This window comes from Penicillium nucicola (assembly GCF_028828085.1).
Source record: "Penicillium nucicola strain IBT 29836 chromosome Unknown utg000003l, whole genome shotgun sequence".
Lineage (NCBI taxonomy): Eukaryota > Fungi > Ascomycota > Eurotiomycetes > Eurotiales > Aspergillaceae > Penicillium > Penicillium nucicola.
The window spans coordinates 1,574,477-1,592,406 of NW_026643127.1; the positions used below are offsets into that span (position 1 = coordinate 1,574,477).

General features: G+C 49.9%; 8 protein-coding genes across 8 annotated transcripts; 4 read left to right on the plus strand and 4 right to left on the minus strand.

Annotated features, from left to right (window-relative positions):
* Nucleotides 1–607: 607 nt before the first annotated feature.
* N7511_004169 (cohesin subunit SMC1) lies at nt 608–4,635 on the minus strand (the record flags this gene model as incomplete). The annotated part of the gene is made up of 6 exons (XM_057126594.1): nt 608–625; nt 683–1,049; nt 1,100–1,407; nt 1,457–4,412; nt 4,465–4,558; nt 4,605–4,635. 6 exons carry the CDS (start codon nt 4,633–4,635, stop codon nt 608–610), a joined length of 3,774 nt encoding a protein of 1,257 aa, XP_056985484.1.
* A 371-nt stretch (nt 4,636–5,006) lies between these two features.
* On the minus strand, nt 5,007–5,879 carry N7511_004170 (uncharacterized protein; the record flags this gene model as incomplete). Its single annotated transcript, XM_057126595.1, has 1 exon — nt 5,007–5,879. The coding sequence occupies one exon, from the start codon at nt 5,877–5,879 to the stop codon at nt 5,007–5,009; it is 873 nt and encodes a 290-aa protein (XP_056985485.1).
* Nucleotides 5,880–6,308: 429 nt separating this feature from the next.
* Nucleotides 6,309–7,309, plus strand: pdx1 (uncharacterized protein; the record flags this gene model as incomplete). Its single annotated transcript, XM_057126596.1, has 2 exons — nt 6,309–6,387; nt 6,519–7,309. The coding sequence occupies 2 exons, from the start codon at nt 6,309–6,311 to the stop codon at nt 7,307–7,309; spliced, it is 870 nt and encodes a 289-aa protein (XP_056985486.1).
* Nucleotides 7,310–8,528: 1,219 nt separating this feature from the next.
* Nucleotides 8,529–10,508, minus strand: N7511_004172 (WD40 repeat domain-containing protein; the record flags this gene model as incomplete). The annotated part of the gene is made up of 4 exons (XM_057126597.1): nt 8,529–9,293; nt 9,352–9,935; nt 9,991–10,118; nt 10,201–10,508. The coding sequence occupies 4 exons, from the start codon at nt 10,506–10,508 to the stop codon at nt 8,529–8,531; spliced, it is 1,785 nt and encodes a 594-aa protein (XP_056985487.1).
* A 965-nt stretch (nt 10,509–11,473) lies between these two features.
* On the plus strand, nt 11,474–13,173 carry N7511_004173 (M18 family aminopeptidase; the record flags this gene model as incomplete). Its single annotated transcript, XM_057126598.1, has 6 exons — nt 11,474–11,531; nt 11,579–11,640; nt 11,693–11,794; nt 11,847–11,982; nt 12,029–12,121; nt 12,167–13,173. The coding sequence occupies 6 exons, from the start codon at nt 11,474–11,476 to the stop codon at nt 13,171–13,173; spliced, it is 1,458 nt and encodes a 485-aa protein (XP_056985488.1).
* Nucleotides 13,174–13,442: 269 nt separating this feature from the next.
* N7511_004174 (DSC4 family protein) lies at nt 13,443–14,581 on the plus strand (the record flags this gene model as incomplete). The annotated part of the gene is made up of 2 exons (XM_057126599.1): nt 13,443–13,663; nt 13,771–14,581. 2 exons carry the CDS (start codon nt 13,443–13,445, stop codon nt 14,579–14,581), a joined length of 1,032 nt encoding a protein of 343 aa, XP_056985489.1.
* A 479-nt stretch (nt 14,582–15,060) lies between these two features.
* Nucleotides 15,061–16,095, minus strand: N7511_004175 (ATP-dependent Clp protease proteolytic subunit; the record flags this gene model as incomplete). The annotated part of the gene is made up of 5 exons (XM_057126600.1): nt 15,061–15,479; nt 15,538–15,679; nt 15,747–15,772; nt 15,852–15,870; nt 15,928–16,095. The coding sequence occupies 5 exons, from the start codon at nt 16,093–16,095 to the stop codon at nt 15,061–15,063; spliced, it is 774 nt and encodes a 257-aa protein (XP_056985490.1).
* A 339-nt stretch (nt 16,096–16,434) lies between these two features.
* On the plus strand, nt 16,435–17,718 carry N7511_004176 (uncharacterized protein; the record flags this gene model as incomplete). Its single annotated transcript, XM_057126601.1, has 1 exon — nt 16,435–17,718. One exon carries the CDS (start codon nt 16,435–16,437, stop codon nt 17,716–17,718), a length of 1,284 nt encoding a protein of 427 aa, XP_056985491.1.
* Between the last annotated feature and the right edge of the window lie 212 nt (nt 17,719–17,930).

Consider the following 17,930-nt stretch of genomic DNA (forward strand, 5'->3'; position numbering starts at 1 on the left):
TTTTTGCGCGTGTAACTTTGCGACAAGAAAATAACAAAAAAAAAAAAACACAAGGTCGGGCTCTGGATTCCGGCTCGCGTGCTGGGGAACATAAGGGAGGAAGGAAGGAGGCCTCGAACATGATTTGTTCAGGCGGTTGCTATTCTTTGCTTTGGAGTTAGGGGTACTCGAGTGTGATTTTTCATAGTTCAATGCAGTCCACGGCATCTTGATTTATCTCAATGTAGAATCTAGACCATGTAAATTTCCATCCACGTAGCCGTAATGCCTTGATATCAATGTGACAGGCGGCGAGGTTCTAGGGGTCATTCTTGGGTCTACCGATATCATCAGGGGGAGGGTTGGTGCAAAGTGGCCAATTCAACACGAACATAGATTTTGAGCAAGGAAAAGATAATGTAAGTAAAGAACAATACAGAAGTGGTATCAATTGACTGCCTAGTCGATAATAAGAAATGTCCAGGTAGCATTTCTAGATTTTCAGCAATCGACTCCGGTAGAAACAAGGAAACACTCCAGCTAGACTTAATAATCTACAGATGAAGAGGATAGAAAGAAGCAAAGCAAAGGGTTATCACATAATCCGCATAAATCGCACCTAGGAGACTCAGGTGTACTTCCGAAGCTGTGGAAAAATGTTAGTCGGCATGATTGAGGGATACATGCAAGGCAGTAAACTCACATCAAGTGTCAACGATTTGCTGCTGTTCTCGACTTGGTCTCTGTAGATACCGACGAGGGCCTCACTGTTCTGGAAAAGGCCTGTCTTTAAACTAATCACGATAAACTGCATGCCAGGTGCAGCGTGGTCATGGATGTAGTTGGCGATGCGGGCAACGTTGGTGTTGTCGAGCGCTGCGTCAACCTCGTCTAGCACGAAGAATGGTGAAGGCTGGTATGAGTGGATGGCGAATAGCAGAGCAAGCGCGGCCATGGTCTTTTCGCCACCGGAAAGGTGCTCCATGTCTCGGAAACGCTTGAGGGGAGGCATGGCGTGGTACTTGATGCCGTCGAGGTAGGGCTCGTCGGAGTCCTCAATATCCAGGTAACTGGGCATTGTCAGTAGAGTTACACAGCTAACAGGCAGGCAGGAACTTACGCTTGTCCACCTAGTGGGTAGTTGGCACTGCGGGTGAGTTCACGGTAGATCGGGCCGATCTGCTCGGAAATGTGTGCAAAGGCCTTGTTGAAGAGATCGGAGCGCTTTTTCATTACGGATTCGAACTCATCCTTGGCCTTGCGTGCAGACTTTCGGGCATCTTCGAAGTCTTTTTCAGTACTTCGAAGCTTGTTCTCGACACTCTCGAGACGTTCCATGGCACGCGCATTGGGTGCCATCTTGTCAAGGTCACTGTTGAGAATACGAACCTTCTCGAGCAGTTCATTCTCGAGTTTGTCATCGGCCTCCTATAAAATAATTAGCATGAGAATTTATCATGGTGTAAATTTCGCCTACCTCTTTGAGACTTTCTCCGAGAGACTCGAAGTCAACCTCAATGCCATAGTCGTGCACTATAGGAGCATCTTCCAGTCCTTCACCCTCGTCCACATCCATGGCATCGGGATCTGCGGCTTGCACAAGATCATCAATAGGAAGCTTGTCAAGAACATTTGAAGATTTGGTCAAAGGAATATCAATATCTTCAAGTTTGCAGCGACGCAGAAGAGTATAACGACTAGATGAGTTTTTCTGGATCTCCGCTTCGAGTGAATTGACGTTCTTCAGCGCTGCCTCGACGTGCTTGCTGCGCTTCTGAAGCTCTCGCCTCTGCTCGTTCAATTTCTCGGCAGATTGTGCATAGAGATTCTTCTGCTCCTCGAGAGCCTCACGAAGGAGCTCAAGTTCGGCATTGAACTCATCAAGCTGAGTGCGGATTTCCTCTTGCTGGCTTTGCAGCTCTTCAATGAGACTCTGATCGCGCTCGTACTGGGCCTTAAGGCCGTTGATTCGGTCCTCGGTTGCCTGGATACGCTGCTTCTCGAAGCTGAGCTGGTTTTCAATACGACTTTTTTGCGTAGTGAATTCTAGCTTCTTCTGCGCAGCTTCTTCTTGTAGGGACCCCTGTTGAGCCTCGTATTCTCGAATATCATCGTATCCTAGACGCTTGCAGAACTTGCGGTAGATCTCATCCTCCACCGTGCTGACAGAAGCCTGAGCCGTCTCAAGGCTTTCATCCAGCTCGTCAAGGTTCTCCTTGCGTTCTGTGTACTTGGGGCGCAAGTCCTCCATTTGGCTCTTTGTGAATTCAAGCTGGCTACGCTTGCTCTCGATGTTCCTCTCGAGGCTCTTCAGCTCCTCGCGGGAATAAGAAAGACGTTGCTCGAGGCCCACAAGCTCCCCCTGCAGGGTTTCTTCCTCGGATCCTCGGCGATGACTCTTAGGGAGGCTTCTCAGGTCATTCATCAACTTTTCCTTGAGTTTGTAAAGGTTCTCGACTTCGGAATCCTCCCAGCGCTTGGAATTTTGCTGAGGGCCCCGTCCACCAGTCATGAGACCACCCTTGTGAATCACAGTGCCGTCCAGTGTGACCGCTTTAGCGTCGACATTCTTTTCGTAGCAGAGATACTTGGCTGTCGCCAGGTCATCGCAGACAATGGAGTTTCCACAGGCATAAACAATCGCCCGGGAAACGGATTCGTCGTAGTCAATAGTCTCAATGGCAGGACGCATGCCCCGGTGCATGCCCTTCAAGTTGGAGTTGAATGCCTTGACTTGAATAGTCTCGAGTGGGATGAAAGTAGCCTGTCCTGCGCGTTGGTCACGCAGGTGCTGGATACACTCTTTTGCGGTCTTTTCGTTGTCAACAACGATTGCGTCGAAGTGTCGACCTAAAACAGTGCTGACAGCATCGGAGTACTTCTTCTGCTTTGGTCGGCAAAGATCGCTCACACGACCCTTGACGCCTGGGAAGATGCGTTTCAGTGTCGAAATCAATTCCTTTGCACGGACCTCGCGCTCCGTCTGCTTCTTGCCATCGTCAGCTTCAAGCAATTTCCTCAGTACGACTTGCAGCTTTTCCTCCAGCTCGGTGCGCATTTGTGAAACCTTTAACCGTTCGGATGTCAATGCATTCAGCTCCTTCTTCTTGCGGTCAATATCTTTCGAGGTAGATTTGATGGTTTCGTTGAGGGAACTCTTGCGCTCGCCCATGGTCTGCGCCTCGGATTCAAAAGACTTAAGCTGCCACTCGGTGTTTTCAAACTTGCCCTTCAAACTGTTGACAGCTTCGGCTTCCGTCTTTCGTTGGCGGCGAAGGTTGTCGAGGTTCAAAGAATCCGCAGATGAACGTCGGTTGACCTCTTCTCGGAGTTTGTGATATTCTTGTTGATCAGCTTCGCTCAGTTGGCCACCCTTCTTGTTCATTGTCTTCTGCCACTCGGCTTCCCACTGAGCCTGGGCCTTTTCGACAAGTTTGAGATCCTTCTCGAGGTGCTTGCCATTGTTGGATTGGGATGTGCGCTCTTTGCCAATTTCCTCAATCTTGGAAGAATATCTTTCGACCTTCTTCTGTGTGATATCGATTTTCTCATCAACCGGAACGAGTGAATTGTTGAGCTCTTCAATCTCGCGCTCCTTTCTGATGATGTTCTTCTCGGCCTTTCCAACGTCCCGACCAACTCGAGCGTGGTCCTTTTTGGCGTCTTCGACGTTCTTTTCGTACTTCTCAACACCACGGCGGTATTCCTTGAGTTCGTCTTGATATTTCTGGATATCAGCGCTTGAATCATCAATCAGGCGCTGGAAATGAAATAGCTTCCATAGGATGTGAGTGATGATAGCCTGATCGCGTTCCTCTGCCTTTTTGGCATAGTTTTCAGCTTCGCGCTTCTGCTCCTGGTATTGTTTGACCTCAGAATTGATGCCTCGGCGACGGTTGAGCTGGACTGTCTGCTGCTCTGCGGCTTCCTCCGCCTCGGCCTTGAACTTCTCGTAATCAGCCTTGTGCTCCAGACTGCCAGAGATCTGCTCAATCAACCGGGTAAGGTCGCGAGGAGACTGAGATGCAATTGCCTCGACGTCACCCTGGAACACAAGGAAGTTGCGCGCCTTGATCAAGATGTTTTCCTCCTCGAGAGCCTCATTGTATTGCTGCGCGGATACGATTCGAGTGTTGATACGGTATTCGCTGACACCTTGACTGGTGATAGATCGGCGCCATTGCTGCTCCTCGCCCGCATCATCTTCATAAACAGCCATAACCCAAGCGGTTTTGGGGTCGTTGACTGCAGCATCCTGGGTGGAATCCATGTTGTCTGCATCCTCCTCTTGTTCAGCGTCCTCGCCTTCGGTTGCAGGTTCTCCGTCGACTTTGGATGTGCGCAGAACACGTCCACGGTAGACGAGATCACGGAGGTTGGTCGATCTCAAATGGGACGACTTGATACCTAGAACAAACGAAATAGCATCCATCCTAATGCACGTCAGCATATGTTTCTTCAAGCAAGGCCAAAAAAAACACTCACGAGTTGGACTTTCCAGACCCGTTTGGTCCGATAATGGACGTAAAGTACGCGTCTCCGAATAGGAGCACATGGTGTCCTTTGTAGGACTTGAAGTCTGACGAAGTTAGCGAATGCTCGCGGTGCAATGCGGTGCAACGTACTGAAAAGCTCCAAGCGAATGAGTTTTCCCATATTGCCGGTTGCTTCCCTAAGGGAGCCACACAGTGAGGAATTTGAACAGAGCTCTGGGACTATTAGTGGGATATTGACGTGTGGGCAAAGATGGTTGAGAGGGGCGCGATAACGGGGAGACCGCGTCCATCGACGCGCCGGTGCATCACGTGGCTCAACTTTATTTGCGACATTTCTAGTAGAACTCAACGAGTACAGTGTGTATTTCTAGGACTTCAGTGACTCTTGTGATGATTCGTTTTGATATCTTATTTGCTAGTAGTACAAATGCTGCGCTGTTGCCCGACAGAACGGGCTTAATGGTGTACAAAATTTAATCGAGAGCTGTATGGCCCTTGGTATCATGTCAAGGCAAATATCCGACAATAGAATCACCGTTGCAATGGCATCTTCATGTTCACGATGCGGCCAAAGTTCAAAAGCTCATCCGAGATATAACCGTTGGAGTCAATACGGTATTGAGTCTTGCGACCTGCAACCTGCACAACAATAAAGTCTTCGTTTGTGAAGACCTGGCGCAGGGACTGGAAGATCTGCCAGCCCATGTAGCTTAGCTTCTTCGCGGGGGACTTGAAGAACTTGATTTCTTCTTGGATCCCACGGCCAAGTCTCACCTTTTCCATCTCAAACCGCTGAGCAGCTTCCGCGGAAACAGTGATCTGGCGCTTGAAGAAAATCTCACCGGGTTTCACCTCAAGCTGATAGGGCTTTTTGAAAGGTACCATACTCGAAACGGTGAAGCGCACACGCATCTGGCCATTGGCATTGATTGCTTTGATGCCTTTGACCAAAGAGCCTGTCCGGGCAATGAAGACGGTACCCATGACACTCATCACGACACAAATACCACCGAACAAAGCCTTCTGCCAGTAAGGACGTGGAACCAGAGGATCTCGGAAGACTTCGTTCGAATTATAGAGCGAATAAGCGAAACAGAACCCGGCCAACCCGTACGCGGTCAGCTTATATGTGCGGTGAGAAGGGGCCTTGAACAAGACCATGTCTCCTGTGTGTAAAACCTTTGCTTCCAGTTTTGCTAGGGCGCGAGGGTCTTTGTTACCCCCAGATCTTTGTGCGGCGTTCCACGGCGAGTCAACGGTCCGGGAAACTCCTTTGGCCGAATGAGGCGCACTCGAATTGAAGTAACGCCATGGTGAGCTCGAGTTTGTGTGAAGACCCGGCCGTGCTGGTTGTGCAAAGCACTGGCGCCATAGTACGCGGAAGGTTGGTGGTCTGACCGACATCACTATCTTGAATCTATGCAAAACGTTAGGAAAGCCATGGCAGCAACAGAGCGTCGAATGAAGCGTAGTGCGCCAAGTCGAAGACACAATCAAGCAACTTACCAGGACAAGAATCAATTGACCGTTGTTCTCCTCGGAAAGCCCCGACACGTCGAAAACAGCGCGGCGGCAGAAAAATGTTCCCGTCCCGGCCGCCGGTGAAGCTCCCAACGCCCTCAACACCTCCGGCCAGCAATCGCTTTCGTGATCAAACACTCAAACTCGAACAAATTGAACTTTCGGACTTTGCGCGCCTCTCCGTGGTGGTGGGCTCTTGGTTGATCCTGCTCGTTTCGAAAGCTTCCGCGGCGAGTTGCGACACCGGTTGAAGATCTCCATCCGCATTACCTCCACCAACTTCCAAACCCCTCCAGGTTCACCATATACACAATGGCTGCCCGGATTACAGTCGGCCAGGTTCCGGCCATGTTTGCTCGTCGCCAGCCCAAGGTGTTCGGCATCAGCAAGCGTGAGTTTTCCATGCACCGAAGCAATGCACATTTCCGCAAAAGAAGGCCGCCTTCCATTCAGCTTGATTTCTCGGCCGGACTGCGTTTTCTCTAATACCTAGGATCAATCTAAACTAACACGTCCTTCAAGGCTTCCAATCTACCGCTCCCACAACCCAGAACCCCGCCTATCCGCTCTACCCCTCTGTTGCCCAGCTCCTCCGTGAAAAGGGCATCTCCAAGGACGATGTCTCCAAGATTCCGGCATCCGGACCCAAGGGCCGTCTCCTCAAGGGTGACGTCCTTGCCTACCTCGGACAGATCGCCTCCGACTATCCGTCAACCCAGGCCACAATTCTGGCCAAGCTCGGCCACCTCGACCTGAGCAACATCAAGATCGCGCCGGCTGCGGCACCAGCCGCGCCAGCCCCAGTAGAGAAGGAAGTTGTCGCCGCGCCTCCTCCCATGGCCTCAGTCGCCATTTCCATCTCCCTGGCCGCCGTGCTCTCCGCCCAGAAGAAGATCCAGGACAGCCTGGGCGTCACAGTCCCTCTGTCCCGCTTCCTGGCCGCAGCCACAGACCTCGCCAATGACGACCTCCCCCGTGCTGGCTCCAGCCGCTCCGCTGATGAGCTCTTCGATGAGCTCCTCGGTGCCGAGCCCATCAACACCTCCCGTGGTGACTACATCCCTGAGCTGAACGCCTTCGAGGCTCCAAAGACCATCTCCCAGCCCAAGTTTGTCAAGGAGGATCTGATTGACTTCCTCAGCGCCAAGTCTGTTAAGAAGTCCACCTCCTCGGCTCCCGTCGAGCGTTTGGCTGAGGCTGCTTCCAATGTCTTTAGCCTGACTGTTCCGGCTGGTGAGGAGGTGCGCGCCAAGGCATTCTTGGAGCGCATCAAGTCTCTTCTCTTGGTTGAGCCTGCGCGTCTGGTTCTATAGATCTTGTCTGTTATTAAATCCCCCCTTTTCGAGCTTTTTCGTTTGTTATTCGTCATCTGGGTCCCCAAAAGCGGGCCAGGACTCATCCATGAATGTATTCAGTGTAGCATAGTTAATCGGATATTAACTGATTGGATTTACTTTGCTTGGCCGTATGCATCATTTAAAGAAAGATCTTCAAGTACAACTTTTGTATCATTCACTCATAGCTCAACACTGGGAGGTAGCTTGACAAACGAAATTTGATATTGCACCTGTACTCCCTTCGACGTGTCGAGGCTTATTTTGCAGGGAACTACAGTCCTCCACAATCTGGACTACAAAATCTGGGCTATTTCAATGTCAAGGGATACATCACATCATTTGGAGCCAGATGCGAAAAGTTGAAGTTGTGCCTGGAGTCCGCCTTGAAATCCGCACAGATACATATCCTGTCGACAAGATTGTCCTGAGCTTCCCGTGTGCTCTGTTGGATTCCATAGATATGCGACAGGAACTACAGAGATATATGTCGAAATCCAAGGTCTAAACTAGTTACGTAGAAGGCTGACTCGACTGCAAGTTTCATTTCATTTCTAGCATGGCAAAGATGCACAGCAGAATGATGTGGCTAAATATTTCTATCAAATAGAAAAAAAGGCACGAGACACAGTCGCACCGTAAAGGAAGAAGGGGTCATATCATCATCAAAAGCAAAAAAACACATTGCAATGAGGAACCCCCGCGCCACGCAACGCCAGACCAGCAACCAGATTGAGATTGAAAACACCATAAGCGCCGCCGCTCAAAGCCACGAGTAAAATAGGTGTGTAGAAAGGTTCGCCCGAACTCCAAGCCAGCCGGCCAGCCAGTTGGGGAAAACACAATGCCCTGAAGGAGTAAATAGCCAGAGACCAGGCGAACCGGAGGAAGACAGTAAAGGAAACAAAAAAAAAAGGAAAGAAAAGCAACCGAAACCCAGAAAAAACAAAAGAAAAGCAGAAAACGCAAAATGTATGTGCGTAGTCCGTTCGATTAGCGCCAGACTTCAACCTGCGAAATGCCCAAACCACACCGATGGAAAGATGTAATAGATGCTGACGCGTTAAAGATGAATATTCAAATCCCCCATGACCATGCCATGCAATGACGTCCCCCTGGGACCAAGTCAAAATCCGTGAACCGTAAACTCCTTGTCAAATGCGAGTGAGAGACAAATTAGAGATTGAGATTAGTAGAGCTAGCGAATAGTGCCCCATTCTGCTAGTTTGCTGCCTTCGCGACGAGTGTCTCTTGTAGCACGTCTGTCGAAGATTTTCCAGAACCGGAGCGTTTCGTCACCAGCTCCTGTGACGACGGTCTGACCGTCAGGGCTCATAGCCAGATAAAGAACGCGGAAAGTGTGGCCTGTCAGTGAGACTATTTGTTCCATGCGCGGGTATTTCCAGATCACGATTTGGTTCTGACTGTAGCCGTGCGTGCTGATGATCTCGTCTGAATTTTTGGACCAAGAAAGGTTACAGACTTGGCTCCCAGTATCAACTTCTTTAATCATCGAACCAGTCTGCGTGTTCCAGAATTTGATCGTGCGATCAGCTGTACCACCACCGGAAGCGAGAAGGTGATGTTGGTGAGGAGACCACGCAATGGCCTTGACTGCGGCATTGTGATCGGAGAAACGGTAAAGAGGGGTCTCGTTCAATTTGTCCCAGACCATTAATTTGTTGTCATTGCCTCCGGATGCCAATTGGCCATCTTCGGTGTTCCACTTCAAACCACAAACCTCCTGCTTGTGACCTGCAAGCTTTCGGAGATACTGATCAGGAGAACGAACATCACGGTGGTAGATGAGGCGGTCTCGGGAACCTGAAGTGAGAATGTGATCATTCCAAGCTAAAGCACCAACGCGATTGGTGTGTCCAATCATGGTTCGTAGTCGACGACAGTGTTCAGCGTCCCAGATTTGTACCAAACCTTTACCCGTGCCAATTGCAAGATGTGTACCCTAAGTTTCAAGATTAGCATTTATAAATACCATGAGCAACTCTAGCGGCTTTCCTTACTCTCTGAATCCAGTTTACGCTGGTAACGGTATCATCTTTCAGTTCGCACAGCCGCGTGACTCGACCGGATTGAGAGTTCCACATGTAAACAGAGTTGGCCAAACCAACACCAAGAACGTTACTGCTTCCCCAGTCTACCAGGTTCAAGTAGAAGTCGTCTTGCAAATCGGGAGCATCTAAGACCTTGTAAGGAACCTTGTTGACATAGCGGGTCTGTTTGCGAGGCGTTTCAAGAATACGTTGGCTGTCGTAACGTATGGGAGAGAGGCTGTAAAGCTCTGAGCGAACATTCAGGTTGGGCGCGTGAATACTTCGAGGTGTTTTTGAAGGTGTTGGTTGTCCTGAGCCGGGCCGAGTGGGTCCATAGTTGAAGAGGTTCTTATGTGGAGTGGTGGGGGTGATGCTAGCGGGAGGTAAATTGGCGGCGTTATGAGGGGGTGTATGAGAGCGGGTCTTGTCGTTGATTCCATTGCTGAAGCCTAGCAATGGATCCGGGGATGCGGAATGCATATCGGGCTGTGGGACTGTGTTTCCAAAGAGCTCGCTGCGCAAGACTCGTGAAAACGTCCGGTTCGCTTCCTCCGCTGTGGCTCAAAGTCAATCAAAAGCACTTGTCTCGAAAATCCATGGATAACGCACTCTTTTGGAAATGTAGCTCTGAGTGAGGGGCGCGTCTCTTAGACTTTGATGGAGTGGACGGACAACCATCTTCATGCAGCAGACTGTACGTGGCCTGCAAGTCTTGACCATCACGGTTTGGAATGAATCTAAAACCATGTCAGTTTTCACACATCCTGACTAAGAACCCATTGCAGGTATTCTTTTCAGACGCAGTCAAGCAGGACATACCGGTCCCCATAAACACGCTGCCGTTTCCGACATGGACTAGCTGTTGGTGTCCTTTCACGGCGACTCCCAGCGTTCTCATATTCCTTAAGCGCCCTCGCCAAAGCACCAGAATCGACTGGCTCTGCGCCTTCTTGTGCCCGTTGGCGATTCCCCGAATTATCTGGAAAATACATCGTGCGCTTCGTTGGCATGCTTGGTGGCGTCTTCGACCCAGGTGGTGATGCGATATTTGAGATGTGCGACCGCATTGTTTCCTTGGCTACCGTGCCATTCCCGGTCTTCCCTGCGTCCTGACCTCTGTCTGCCATCTCAGTGCCTGTCTCCACGAGACCCAGAAAGAGAAGAAAAAAAAAACTGCCAATCAGAAAGGCAATGACGATTTCATGCGATAAAGGTGAATCGGGTTGGACGATCAAACGAGGGAGTCGATTGCGGCTATTTGAGCGGTGATTCGACTTGTGTTGTTGTGATGATCCAGATATCGATCTGAGGCGTCAGCTGTAGCCCAGATGTAACCCAGTGAACAACAATTTGAGATATTGGCCTCAGCATGAAAGACGTGAAGCACCCTGTCTCAATCAACAAGGGCATGTGTTCAAGGGAGTGACGGAGTTGCGCAGGGCGACTCTGGTCACGCGTCGGGTGCGCTAACCCGATTGGGATGCGATATGGACTGGCCTTTGATGCTCTCTGTGGCTCGCCTTGGCTCTTTCTCTTTACTCCATCAATTTCTTGGACGGATCTACATGGATCAGTGGATCCTGGGGTTTGATACATTTCTATTTTCAACACTTTCATGCTGGTTACCGAGCCGTTTTTCCCTCATCGTGGCTCTTTGTTGAGATCACGACTGCACTTTGTTTACTGCACAAAGGCAGAAACGCGCCCACAGAAACGCGCAGTTTAACGGGCAGTCAAAGTGGGGGAAGTGAGGGATCTGTTTGGGCTTTGACGGACGCGAAACTTGACGAATACGCGCCCTGGCGAGAACGCGACGCGAATAAGCTTGGGCCAGATGAGTATCACCAATCATTTCCGCCTGGAATTTAGTTCAGACATCAGTGGGGATAATGCCAACGATTGGAATGTGATTAGATACAATTTAGTCTGTTTTATATTGTAATCTGGTTGGCTCTGGTGTATAGTTGGGTTTGTGGTGCTATCCGTCACCGCCAAGAAAACCTTTCACCTTCTGTGTATATTCACTGCTATGGTCTTCAGACGGCCTTTGTCTTACCTGTTAGGCTCTTCTCGGCGATACTCCACTACAACAATGGCTTCTAAACAACCTGCTCTGGACTTCTTGTCCTTTGTTAATGCAGCCCCTACTCGTAAGACTTGCTATCCTATGACGTGGAATTGCCACTGATTTGCCTAGCCTTCCACGCCGTCCATGAAGCCAAGGCGCTTCTGACCAAGGCTGGGTTCCAAGAGATCAAGGTTTGCTTATATTGACAAAAGGCTGTGGAATATTTGTCTTATACATCAATAGGAGAAAGACTCTTGGGCCTCGACTTGCCAACCGGGAGGAAAGTACTTCTTGACTCGCAACACTACCACCCTCGTGGCTTTCGCGATCGGCAAGAAATGGCAGGTATGCATCACTCACCTCAGATCAATGGTTATGTTGCTCATCTTGAATGTAGCCGGGTAGCTCCATCTCCATGATCGGTGCTCACACCGACTCTCCAGTATTGCGGGTCAAGCCCGTGAGCAAGAAGAGTGGGGAAGGTTACGTCCAGGTCGGCGTTGAGACCTACGGCGGAGGCATTTGGCACACTTGTATGTTGGCTAAATCCTCAATAATGATTATGCTAATCCTCTTCAGGGTTCGATCGTGACTTGGGTGTCGCTGGCCGAGTGATGACCCGCGCTGCCGATGGATCTATCGTGCAGAAGCTGGTCAAGATTGATAAGCCCAGTATGTCACTATGCAATTGAAGTGTGACTCTCGCTAACATTATAGTCCTTCGCATCCCGACTCTGGCCATTCATCTGGATCGCCAAGAGACATTTGCCTTCAACAAGGAGACCCAGTTGTTCCCCATTGCTGGTTTGATTGCTGCTGAGCTCAACCGTACTGGTGAGACCAAGGCTTCTGAATCCGACAAGGATGGTGATCTCTCACCCTTGAAGGCCGTGACTGAGCGTCACCACTCTTACTTTGTCGAGCTTATTGCCGCCGAGGCCGGTGTCAAGCCTGCTGACATTCTGGACTTCGAGATGATCCTATTCGACACTCACAAGTCTTGCCTTGGTGGCATGCTGGACGAGTTCATCTTCTCTCCCCGTCTGGATAACTTGAACAGCACCTTCTGTGCTACTGTCAGTCTGATTGACTCTGTTGCCGACAAGTCTGCTCTCGACAACGAAGATGCCATCCGTCTTATTGCTCTCTTCGACCACGAGGAGATTGGCAGCCGCACAGCCCAGGGTGCAGACTCGAACATTCTTCCATCCATTATCCGTCGCCTGTCTGTCCTTCCTTCATCTTCATCCAAGGATACTGACTTGGCGACTGCCTATGAGCAGACTTTGTCTACCTCATTCCTTGTATCTGCTGATATGGCCCACGCCATCAACCCTAACTACGCAGGCAAGTACGAGACTGACCACAAGCCTGAGATCAACAAGGGTCCAGTGATCAAGATCAATGCCAACGCACGCTATGCCACCAACTCCCCTGGCATTGTCCTTTTGGAGGAGATTGCCCGTAAGACCGCCAAGGAGACTGGCGAGCACGTTCCCCTGCAGCTCTTTGTTGTCCGCAACGACTCCAGCTGTGGCAGCACCATTGGTCCTATGCTGTCTGCCGCCCTGGGCGCACGAACCCTGGACTTGGGCAACCCTCAGTTGAGTATGCATAGCATTCGTGAGACTGGCGGTACCCATGATGTCGCTCATGCCATTCGTCTCTTCACTGGATTCTTCAAGCACTACTCCGAGTTGTCGAAGACCATCCTCGTGGATTAAGCTCGTCGTTATTCCAAGTATATAGCAAGCCCATTGAATACACAATATAACAATCCAACAGGAACAATCAAATACAAATTAAAGATCAATTGAACGCGAAGTAATAAAGGGGACCTTGATCGCGCGAAAGCACGTGTTCGGACCGAGGAAACTCCGCCTGACACCCGTCATCTCCAACACCTCCAACCCTCCAGCTCACCAACGGGGAGTCCCTACCTCGACTCCTTCACACTGCTTGTTGGATACCGTTCAAGCCCTCATGACCCTCTATGACAGACGTCGACCCCTATCGGGATGCGGAATACATCGCTGACGTGTCCGGCATTACCTATGACGATGCGGAGCCGCCCAGGCCAACAGGCACGCTCAGCAGCCAGAACGCCCGCGTAAAGAAAGTCCAGTCGACCGCTAAAACCGCCTTCATTGACCGGCTACTACGCGATATCGACATATTAATTTATTGTCAGCTCTCCGCGCTGTATTACATGGAGTAAGTGTACCCCAGTGTACCCCAACCTTGCCTGTCTAGCATGGACCACCCCCTCTTTACTGTGACCTTACTGCGACAAGCTTCTAACATCTACGCCTCGTGCTCAGCTGCTCGATCATATTATTTGGTATACGCGCCATCGTGGAATTGATCTGCTTTTCACCAAAAGTCGCCCCCTTCGAGCCAACGCGCAACCAGCCATATGTCGGCGCCATCATTTCCAGTAACCTCATTTGCATGATCTTCCATGCGTTCTTTATCCGACCAGAAGCCGGCGAGGAAACACGCGGCTACCTCCATGGAGGCATATTCATTGATTTCATCGGACAGAAACCCGTCTCTGTATACCGCCTCTTATCATTCGATCTCCTGATCTTCCTACTCGATTTCGTCATGCTGGCTTTAATTATTGAAAGAGTTAAAACTAATGGATCTCGCGCTCCACACCCAGCAACCAACAACACAAATACAAGTACAGATGCAGCCACAGGAACGGAACCAGGGGATGATCAGACCCAAACCCAGACACAAGACCACGATGCCGAAGAGCGTGGGGTATTACAAGATGACACAGACGATACGACCACATCAGCTCGCAATAGTCCCGATTCACAAGTGCACAGTAGCATTGACGAAGAAGTCGACGAAGAGCGAATCAATCTTCTCGCGGATCCCAGCGATACAGCATCTGGAGTCAGTGCTCGAGGTAGCCATCCTATGGATAAATTTGCCTCCGGTGAGGCTGTCATTTGTGAAATGAGCTTCTTTACAACAATACGGGATCAATGGCGCCATACAAATATGCCAAGTCGACCAACGACGAGTTTCGTCCCGTCCCCGGAGACGGCGACATTCTTGCGTCAACGGTTTGGTCTCCAGGTTGGTTCTGACGGTCGAATTGAACGGGTCAACCGGTAGATGTATTTGATGCATTTGATTAGTATTCTAGCTCTGGGAGCGGGACTTCATGTGTAGATAGACGTATACATTATAGCGTCCAGTCCATAATCATTACGGAAAGGATGTTTAATGTACAGCTTTGCACCAATGCATGTTCTTAGCCCTTGGACTCGGCTTAGGCGAGAGACGTTTATCGATCTATAGTCAAGATGGAGATCATGGATGATAGCTCCCTCCAAGGGCAACTTCCCTTTCACCGTCCATTGACAGGCCGCTTGCCTTATACTACGCTAGGCAGTGAACATCGGCGATTAAATCCTGCAACAAGATCCAACAAAAGCCTAGGGTTAGCAAGAAAAAGCATAATATAGAAATTATCATGATAACCTTGGAAGATACACGTATCTTACATAACAAATCATGACACCGACAAGGCGTCAAGAATCAAGAATCAAAAATCAAACCCATCCCATCACCACCTAGAACAGAACATCTATCTAAGCAGTAGGAGGTTTATCTCCCTCCCCGCTTCCTCCCTTCTGAACCCTCCGATCAAGAATCTCATCAACAATACCCAACTCCAGGGCCTCTTTAGCACCCATAAAGTAATCCCGCTCCATCAGCTTCTCAATCTCATCCAGAGACATCTTCTTGGCGCCAGTAAGATGAGTTTGATAGATCTGATTGAGCTGGTGGCGGACACGCAGGATCTCCTTGGCGTGGATGGCGATGTCGGTTGCTTGACCGAAATAGCCACCGGACGGTTGGTGGATCATAATTGACGAGTGGGGAAGGCAGTAGCGTTTTCCTGGGTGGCCACCACAGAGGAGCAGGGAGCCCATTGATGCTGCTTGTCCGACGCAGATTGTGCTCACTGGTGAGGCTATGTAGGTCATTGTGTCGTAGATTGCTAGGCCTAGGGTTTGTTAGTTTGGCTTTTCTGGGTTGAGCTTGGTGGCTTGAGAGTATCGTACCTGCTGTTACAGAGCCGCCTGGCGAGTTGATGTAGAGGTGTATTGGTTTTGAGGGGTTGTCGGCTTCGAGGAAGAGGAGTTGGGCGACGATTGATGCTGAGAGGGTTTCGTCGACTTCGCCGTTGAGACAAATGATGCGCTCCTATGAGACAAATATAGTAAGCAAGATGAGGGTAGATAAGATGATTTTGTGTATTTGTATTTCATACCTTCATTAATCGAGAAAAGATATCATCTGTGATGCGCAAGAAGTTAGCTCAGTCTGTTTTTGACAGATATGCTTGTCAATGGTTGAAGCTGGCAGTGCAACATACATGTGTGCCATCCTCCTCCCTGTATAAGACATTAGTATTTGCGCATTGAGTTGAACCTCACAGAGAGAAGACATACCACTGTCTCAGTGACGAAAGGTGTGGGTGTCCAGCTCCGCGGGGGCTGGCCCGCAAAGGAGGGAACTTGGCTTGAGAAGCATCGCGACAAGCGGGTCGCGGGTCTAGTAAGAGAAACCGGAGACTGAACAGCCCGTCCTAGCTGCCGGAGAGAGACTCTTGAAGGCATCTTTAAAGTTGTGCAGTGTGCAAGTTGGAGATGCCGAGTCGGAAGACGGTGAACTGATGCGATAACGATCGACGCTAAGATAAGGAGCTCATGTCCTACTGCGAGGTCGCGATGCCGGACGTGAAGTGAATATGGCTCTATAGGGCTTATTTGATTATGTCCAAGATGTCTAATACGGTCAATTGACCCGTATGAGGTCTTATAGAGGCCGTTCTGCATTACTCATTTCATACGAACTGTTCCGCAAATGAGGGCCTCCGATTGGTTGCTGCAACAGCTCCGCGACCATCTTTTCCAACTGCCAGTCTTCCCACTCCTTTCCACGCAGCATCGACCATAATGGAATGCCTCAACGCCCGTATACCATATGCGCAATGGCGCCTTCATGTGTTCCGACAGTTGCTCGGAAACTCCCGTTTCCCTGCGATAGGGCACGGAACTCGTCGAAGCATTTCCTCGACACCACGGTTACGAACCAATAACGCTGAAGACGCACCCAAACCTGAACAATCCGACAACAGTAACGAAATATCAAAGAAATTACCACCTTCCAAGCGCCTACCACAATCTCCACTGATCGCACATCCGCGCCCTGGACCCGAAAAGAACCGCAAAAGACGCCCGACAATACAGGAATCAGCAGAACTGAACAAGAACCCATGGGCTGTTGCACTCGCATCTCCAATTCGTATGTGTGGTGTAACAGGAGTGAGACTTCCAGCTGCCTTTCTTGGGGAATGGGGCTTGGTGCAACAACCAGAAGCGGACAAGCTACATTTCATGCCCGTGGGTCACATGCAAGATTCGCTGCAAAACACCAGACCCCCAAATTCCATGCCCTCAGATATACCCGATACAGAGAATGTTGAGAATCATGAGCTGTCATCGGATGGGACCGACGAGAGCAAAAGTTCAACAGTCAACACACAAAACCCATTGGTCCAGCAGAACAACCAACAGGGACGTCAACTACTTCTTCGTATTGTCGAATCTCTCCCTATTCTTCGATTGATAACGGTTCCACTCGCAAAGAAATCTGGTAAAAAACCTGCTGTTTTGAAACTGTTGCCATTTCGGTGGAAACATCCTCAAGGACCAATTAAGGCGAGTGAGGAGCGGAAACTCAACTGGATGTCCAATGCCCCTGATATCGTACTTGAGAGCATGCGGAAACAGGTTTATAAGAAGCTGGCTGCTGCGTCTACCAAGTTCAAGCGTCTCGGTAAACCCAATGGGGTGTGGAGGGCTGTTGATCTGCATGAATACTCAGATTCTGCATTGGAGGAAGCGCTTGGGCGTCTAAAGCCTTTCGAGAGAATGGGATGTGGTGGTCTGTTGCTGCTTGGACCAAAAGCTGACGGGACTGTTTCAGAACCAATTGGCTCATGTCCGGACTCCATCACTCTCCCACAGACTGGGTCCAAGATTCCAGTGTTTGATCTACCGAGTCTTCTCTCGGAGTCTCATATGGCTACGCTGCGTGAATCACACCCGCAATTTCAACGCTCGGCGCTATTCTTCAGACCTGATGAAGAGGTGACGGTTGATGCAATGATATCCTTGTGGAAGCTAAAGCGACTTCTCGCGAAGCTGGAGTTGAAAAGTTCATCGCTCTTGTTCTGAAATGGGCACCGATATTGGCAAGGGATTTCGACCATTCTACCTATGTACTCCGAAAATAGGAAGCACTTTTCCTATAACCACTAGCCATAATAATATAATGCCATTGTACATACATCTGACTAGACTCTTCTATTACTCCAAATAGAAACATGTCAGATCACATCCCACATTCCCTACCTAACGATATAGGCATGATCAAGCATGGATCCAGA